This window comes from Oxyura jamaicensis, assembly GCF_011077185.1.
Source record: "Oxyura jamaicensis isolate SHBP4307 breed ruddy duck chromosome 3 unlocalized genomic scaffold, BPBGC_Ojam_1.0 oxy3_random_OJ106401, whole genome shotgun sequence".
Lineage (NCBI taxonomy): Eukaryota > Metazoa > Chordata > Aves > Anseriformes > Anatidae > Oxyura > Oxyura jamaicensis.
This window is the reverse complement of record NW_023303755.1, coordinates 1-6,743: the sequence shown is the minus strand read 5'-3', so window position 1 is coordinate 6,743 and position 6,743 is coordinate 1. Positions and strand designations below refer to the sequence as shown.

The 6,743-nt window shown below is 53.1% G+C and overlaps 3 protein-coding genes and 1 long non-coding RNA gene across 9 annotated transcripts; 2 read left to right on the top strand and 2 right to left on the bottom strand.

The window, feature by feature from the left end:
• Nucleotides 1-6: 6 nt before the first annotated feature.
• Nucleotides 7-1,168, bottom strand: LOC118157141 (serine/arginine-rich splicing factor 7-like). Its single transcript, XM_035311388.1, has 3 exons — nucleotides 1,039-1,168; nucleotides 552-732; nucleotides 7-373 (listed from the first exon to the last, which is right to left on the bottom strand). The coding sequence occupies exons 1-3, from the start codon at nucleotides 1,064-1,066 to the stop codon at nucleotides 94-96; spliced, it is 489 nt and encodes a 162-aa protein (XP_035167279.1). The 5' UTR covers nucleotides 1,067-1,168; the 3' UTR covers nucleotides 7-93.
• Nucleotides 612-5,060, top strand: LOC118157140 (gem-associated protein 6-like). 6 transcript variants are annotated; one of them, XM_035311386.1, is made up of 3 exons: nucleotides 612-753; nucleotides 2,882-3,027; nucleotides 4,381-5,060. In XM_035311386.1, exons 2-3 carry the CDS (start codon nucleotides 2,900-2,902, stop codon nucleotides 4,754-4,756), a joined length of 504 nt encoding a protein of 167 aa, XP_035167277.1. In that variant the 5' UTR covers nucleotides 612-753; nucleotides 2,882-2,899; the 3' UTR covers nucleotides 4,757-5,060. The 6 variants fall into 6 exon arrangements, with proteins under 6 accessions (XP_035167277.1, XP_035167273.1, XP_035167276.1 ...); XM_035311382.1 differs by lacking the exon at nucleotides 612-753 and adding an exon at nucleotides 1,410-1,439; XM_035311385.1 differs by lacking the exon at nucleotides 612-753 and adding an exon at nucleotides 2,360-2,518.
• LOC118157142 lies at nucleotides 1,979-4,423 on the bottom strand. Its single transcript, XR_004746551.1, has 2 exons — nucleotides 4,306-4,423; nucleotides 1,979-2,120 (listed from the first exon to the last, which is right to left on the bottom strand). It is a non-coding gene; the product is annotated as an uncharacterized LOC118157142 (long non-coding RNA).
• A 511-nt stretch (nucleotides 5,061-5,571) lies between the features above and the next one.
• Nucleotides 5,572-6,737, top strand: LOC118157139 (serine/arginine-rich splicing factor 7-like). The gene is made up of 3 exons (XM_035311381.1): nucleotides 5,572-5,729; nucleotides 6,089-6,269; nucleotides 6,380-6,737. Exons 1-3 carry the CDS (start codon nucleotides 5,708-5,710, stop codon nucleotides 6,645-6,647), a joined length of 471 nt encoding a protein of 156 aa, XP_035167272.1. The 5' UTR covers nucleotides 5,572-5,707; the 3' UTR covers nucleotides 6,648-6,737.
• The last annotated feature ends 6 nt before the right edge of the window (nucleotides 6,738-6,743 follow it).

The window sequence follows — 6,743 nt, the reverse complement described above, 5'->3', positions numbered from 1 at the left end:
CTGAAAGGTTTTGACCAGGTTGATTATTAAGATAGTAACATTTGATAGAAATAGCAACAAATTGTAATATACACCTATACATTTATTCTAGAGTTAAATTTTAAAGAAAACTGGCGTAACATTCTGTTCTTTGCTAACAAGAGCTACACAAAAGTGAACTGGCGAAGCAACCCAGCCGCTCCGCTCCCACACGTACCTGCTCCTCCTTCGGCGACTATAGCGATGGCAATCATAAGCATAGTGGCCTTTCTCACCACACTCATAGCATCTGTCATTAGGGTCAAAGGGGCGCCGGGCAGGAGGCCTGTCGTAACGGGAGCGACGGGGCATCCCCGTCGACACTTCCACTCTAACCCTGGAGCCACAGATCACCCTGAAACAAGACAGCGACGGCTCTAAGTTAACTGCTAACGTTTATGGCAGAACTACTTCAAAAAACGGAAGGAAAACCCCCAGAACTACATAAAGAAGAAACGGAAATAAAACCCCGATTCTCTCTTCAGACTTAAAAATGGCGCCAGCTCCCGCCAACATCAGCATTGCTCACGTACTTCCCATCGAGCCCACGGACGGCGTCCTCAGCATCCCTCGGGTCTTCGAACTCCACGAAGGCGAACCCCGGCGGGTTCCTGGCGATCCACACGGTTCTCAGCGGCCCGTAGTAGCTGAAGGCTCTCTCCAGCTCGCCTTTGCCGGCGCCGGTGCCCAGGTTCCCCACGTACACCTTGGTCTCTGAGGGCGAGGAAGCCGTTGGTAAGCGCCGGAGCCCTGAAGGCTCGGGGCGGCCGCCGCCATCTTGTGAGCGCGGCCCCCTCCCGCCTCCCGCGCGGGCAGCACGGCCGCACCCCTGCCCCCCGCCGCCGCTGACGCAAAATGGCGGCGGCGGCGGCGGCAACGGTGCCTAACGGCCGCCTCGCCTTCGCCTCCCTCCCTGCCTTCACCTCCCGCCCCGGCTCCGCTCCGCTCAGCCATCACCTCCCCTTTCCTCACGCCTCCCTCCTTCCCTCCCTTCCTCGACGCCGCTCCCCGGCCGCTCACCGCCTCCATAGCGGCCGTAACGCGACATCCTAACGGCTCCGCCAGCCGCCGCTCCGCGCGCGCACGCGCCTGCCCTCGCCGCCCGCCTACCCGCCCTCAGGCGGCGGCGCGCATGCGCGCGAGGCGGGCGCCGGTTGTTGCCTGAGGGGGAAAAGGGGACGGGGACAGCCGGGACGGGGCTAGGGGGGGGCTCGGGGAGCCGCTGCGGCACCGCCAGGAGCCTACGGGAGCGGCAAGGTCCTTGTGGGGCTGAGAGGGGTTGTGAGGAGCGGCGGCTGTGAGGAGAAACTCTCCTTCCCCGACAGAGATGTGCGGCTGAGGGAGAGGAGCTGCGCTCATCCACAAGGCGGATTTTGCCTCAGGAAGCGCTTATTTACGACGTGCTTATGGCTAGATTTGCGGTGAGAGAGTTGTAACTGCCCGCGGTAGTGGCCTGCATCTGTCAGACAAGGCTCAGATGGCAGGGAAAAACAACTCTTCGAGGCTTCGTTTAGAATGATTAGTTAAATTGGCAACACTGAAAAAAAAAAAATCAGTAGGGATGGAGACCAGAAAGAATTAAAACTGAAAATGCTTGGAGCATTTTGCTCTAAAGTGACTTTGAATAAAATCCTCTCTGGCCTGATGCAGAAAGGCACCAGTTAGGAAGCTATTTACATCCCGAAGGAGAAGTGTGCAATGCATAGGAACACATGTATATATCTGAGAGCACTGCAGTCATTCTTTCCCCTGATTTTCCTTCAAACAGGAGCCAAGATTTCTCACTGATGCTTGCTCTTACAGTGAAAACAACCAAATTTGCTAGTTTCTGCTTTCTTAATAAACGATATCCGAGAGAAAGCAGGAGCTGATAAAGTAACTCATCAATAAATCCACGGCACTGGGAACTGAAACATTACAAAAAGAAAAACCCCTCCTTAAGCATGCAAAATACCAAATATTTCCTTTTATACCTGCGGTATTTTATTTCCTGCTACGATCACAAAATCACCACATCTTCATTTAAATTCCTGAACGATGGAAGCATGTTTGCTTCATCCACAGGGAGCTTTTCAGTAGCAGTCCTAAAACACAGAAGCTCTCTGGAAAAACAACAAAAAAAATCACTTTTGCAGCTGCACAGGAAAAGCTCGCAAAGAAAACCTGCAGGCAGCCCAAAAGCAGGGAGCAGAAAGAGAGTTATTTGTGTCGCAGATGCCTGGAGGATGAACCTGAAAGCATTAACGCACAGGGGAGGACCCGAGCCAGGATTTCACACGCTCGCTGCAGCCGCCCCACGCGTTATGGGGGGTCACCCATTTAACAGATACACCTCCTACATGGCTGACGAAGCCTAGCACGTCTGTAGGACGCTCCTCGGCAGCCTCCATTTGGGTGCTTTCAAAGACGCCAGGCCGCCAACCGGGGCGGGCTGGCGGCAGGAAGCGGCGGGGCCGGGCCGAGCCCACGCCCGCCCTCGGCGGCCGGGGACCCGCAGGCGGCAGCCGGTGAGGCAGAAGGGGGGCACCGGGGGCACGGCAGGGGACGGGAACCAGGTGCCTGCAGCCCGCTGGCCTCCCCACACATCGCTCCCCATGGCGGTGCGAGGTGGGACGGGTGCCCCACGTTGGACGGGGGTGGCTTTCTGTCCGTGCCGGCAGCGTGGCTGGTGCGGGGAATGGAGTGGGAGACCACCCTCTGCTCGCACTGCCCTGAGTGTTTTTAATGTTTGCATTAAAAAAAAAAAAAAAAAAGTGGCTTAAAAGGTGTGGAAGACCCTCACCTAGAGGCAAATTCAGTTCTGATGTAAAGGGCAAAGGAAGGAGATTCATTACTTCTGCTAATTGCTCTGGCTATTTTCTAGGTTCTGGGTGCAGGCAATATGAATGACTGGCAAAAGAAAAGCCCTCTAGACTGGGAAACATACGTGAACAAAAGGGTGAAAGTTGCAGCAGCTGAGAAAAATGAATATGAAGGATGGGTCTTAACAGTTGATCCAGTTTCTGCCAAGTAAGTACCAAAGCTTTTGCTTCTCTAAAGCTCAGAGTGAACAAGTTTTTCAGGAAAAGAGGACCCAAGAGTGAAGCAAACTTATCTGGAGGGAAAAAATGCGTGTTGAGGCTCTGGGTTTAACTGGCAAGGCCTAAGAGAAAAAGATAACAGTAGCTGATGAGACCTAAATCCACATTAATTTCATTCAAGGGACTGGTGAGTTTGGGGGATGGATAATAGCTGAATTCATGCTGGCTTTACGAGGGAACAGGCAGAAATTTGGCTCCGTGCTGCAAGAGGTTTTTCAAATCTTTTTGTTTGCGAGCTTGTCCAACAGGAGCACAGCATGGAGGCTAGAAACTAAAACATCCAGCCTGTGATGTGGTTCAGACGAAATGGTTGTTCTTTCAGCTATGTAGTAGCTCTGGTACTCTGATGTTCTCATAGAGATGCTTGTCTTTTTGATGGGAAAGGTCTCTGCAGCTGAGTGATTTGGGGGATGGCCAAGGCTAAAATTAATGGCATATTTCTTTGTACATCCCACACACGGTCTTTTATTCCACTGACGGTGGCAACAGCAAATTAATAAACTGCTGGCATAGAGTTCTGGATTTTTTCTTCCCACAAAAGGAAGAAAATGGTTTCTGATTCTCTTCTATGGTATATGGGGAGGCGATGCTAGAAGTATAACAAGTTTACCTGATTGTATTTTAGGACTTCTGGAATGTAAGTGCCCTTGGGAAAAGATCAGGCAGCAGTCTTAAATGGCTACAGCGTGAGCCTGAACCTGCTGCCGTGGGTCCTTGGCACAATACTCAAGTCTAGTTTTCAGTTAAGAAAGCTAGCAAACTAGCGACACTCGTTAAAAAATTACATCATTAAAATACCTATATTATTTTAGTGACAAACAATAATTAAATGTTAATAATTACCCATTAAAAGATTGTGATTTTCATTGTTAGGTGCCACCACTGCGTTCAGCATTCTATGTGTTGAATGTATGATGGTATTATTTTTTAATGTTGGAAGACCGAGGGCGCTTTAGCAAGGTTGGGAATACTGCTCAAATCTCATTCCCAGCCCTGATTCTGATGCACTCTGCTGCTTTTTTTTTTTTTTTCCCCTAACATAATGTTTTGCTTGGTAGTACCTAGAGTAGTTTCGAATTCCAGGAGGACAGAAGTTAACCCAGAGCCCCCCAGTTTCACCATTTTAAGGACATAGCATGTTTTTCAAGAAAAGCCCTGGCTTTTTTTTCAAAATACCTGGACTAAAATGAGGCTTCTGAGCACTCACCTCCAAGACCCTTGGGTTGCGTTTCTCAGTCATCAGTTAGGTACAGTCAATCACACATCCTTCTTTCCCTGGCAGTGTTGTCCTGGCAAACTTCCCAGAGAATGAAAGAGTGTCCATTCTAGTTGTGCTGGGCCACGCTGTGCAGGAGGTCGACGTCCTGCAGGAAGCGGACGATGAAATGAAGGCACGGCTTTCTTGCATATTTGCACCCGAGGAAAGCAAAGCTTACAGCCCGGAGGAGCTCGACAAGAGGAAGAATGACCTGAAGAGCTGGCTGGAAGCAAACCACATCCCTGTGACTGAGCAAGGAGAATCGGGCAGAACGCTGTGTGTGGCAGGGGTGCTGACCGTTGACCCGCCGTACGGCCCAGAAGAGTGCAGCAGCTCCAACGAGATCATCCTGTCCCGCGTTCAGGGCTTGATACAGGGCTACCTGGAAAAGAGACAGTGAGGTTTGCTGCCTCCAGCACCGGCCTTCGGGAACGGGTCTGCCTCCCCTGTCAGGGACTGTTCTGGGGGTCAGTACGCCTACATCCAGAAGTGCTGCGTGTTGGGGCTTCTGTCTGAATTCCTGTACGTTAAGGAAGGAGTAAATTGTGTAAAAAGGAGTAAAAAGTGTAAAGTACAAGCAGAAAACATTTTGCATGAACTATTTTTTTTTGTTAAAAAACAGGTAATAATGCGTTATTAAACTGAAATATCACTATACTTCTGTAACAGTATTATGAAAGAAAATATCAGAAATCTAAACTTTCTCTGCCTCTAAGACTAATTTCAATACTTTTCTAGTGGTGTAGGCGCGTTTATTTGAACTGCTTACCACATATCTTTGTTTTTTCCAGAAGGAATGGTGATACTTGAACTCCCACACCAGATGCAAGATATGTTGGGAAAGCTTTTCTTTTCCTACAGCGTTTCTTATGTTTTAGCACGTTAATTATAGGATGAGGTTTGTAGGATAATTAGGGGAAGTTAGCAGGCAAAGGGGTATTAAGGCCATCCATCGTTCTCCATCCACATTCACTACTTCAGCGCAGCAGTGACTGGAGGACGTTTGTTGCAGAATTCCCTGCAGTGGGGGAGCTTTGCGTTTCCTCTTAGCGCTCCGGTGCCGGTTTATTCCAGCACAAGGCGTTACAAACCTTAACGACTTGTTTCTCACACGCCGACCCCGTCCCCTCAGGCGCCTGAGGCGCGAGGCAGGAGCCTCCCTCAGCGCCTCCCGCCGCTCTCGCGAGACCTCCCCGCGGCCGAGGCGCGGGCTCCCCCCGCCCCGCCCCGCGTTGCCTAGCGACCAGGGCCCCGCCCCGTGCGCGCGACGGTGGCGGCGCGGCGCGCAGTCGCGGCGGCGGCGGGCTCTATATAAGGGGACGCGCACGGGGCCCGGCCTGCAGCGGGGAGAATGTCGCGATACGGCCGTTACGGTACGGGCGGGGGGCGCCGGGCGCCTCAGCGGGGACCGGCGGGGCGGGAGCGGTTGTGTGTGGGGTTGCGCTGAGGGGAGGGAGGGAAGGAGGGCGGCTGTTGTCCCGGGAACGGCTGTGGAGGAAGGCAGCGATCGCCCCGCATGGCTCGGGGCCGCCGCTGGGCCCGGGAGGCGTTGGGCGGCGGGGGGAGAGCGATCGCGGCGAGCGCGCAGCAAAATGGAGGCGGCGCCCAAGATGGCGGCACCTGAGAGCCGCGGGGGGGATGGCGGCCGCGCCGCGTTGAAGGCCTCGTGCGCCGCGCCTGCGCAGTGCGGGGGGGGCCTGGTCTGACATGGCCGTCCCGCTCCCCCCCTCAGAGACCAAGGTGTACGTGGGGAACCTGGGCACCGGCGCCGGCAAAGGCGAGCTGGAGAGAGCCTTCAGCTACTACGGGCCGCTGAGAACCGTGTGGATCGCCAGGAACCCGCCGGGGTTCGCCTTCGTGGAGTTCGAAGACCCGAGGGATGCTGAGGACGCCGTGCTGGGACTGGACGGAAAGTACGCGTGTGGGCACACAGCCCCTGGGTGCCGCCGCGGTGCCTGTCCGCCGTGCTGCAGTCGCTGGGGAGAAAAGCATTCTTGTGACTAACAGCCTCTGTGTGTTGCAGGATAATATGTGGCTCCAGAGTGAGAGTGGAAGTGTCGACGGGGATGCCCCGTCGCTCTCGTTACGACAGGCCTCCTGCCCGGCGCCCCTTTGACCCTAATGACAGATGCTATGAGTGTGGTGAGAAAGGCCACTATGCTTATGATTGCCATCGCTATAGTCGCCGAAGGAGGAGCAGGTACGTGTGGGAGCGGAGCGGCTGGGTTGCTTCGCCAGTTCACTTTTGTGTAGCTCTTGTTAGCAAAGAAAAAGCCAGTTTTAACTCTTAATGCTGTAAGTCAACAGGTGTATTTCACTTTTTTTTTTTTTGCTAATACATATCAAATGTTACTATCTTAATAATCAACCTGGTCAAAACCTTTCAG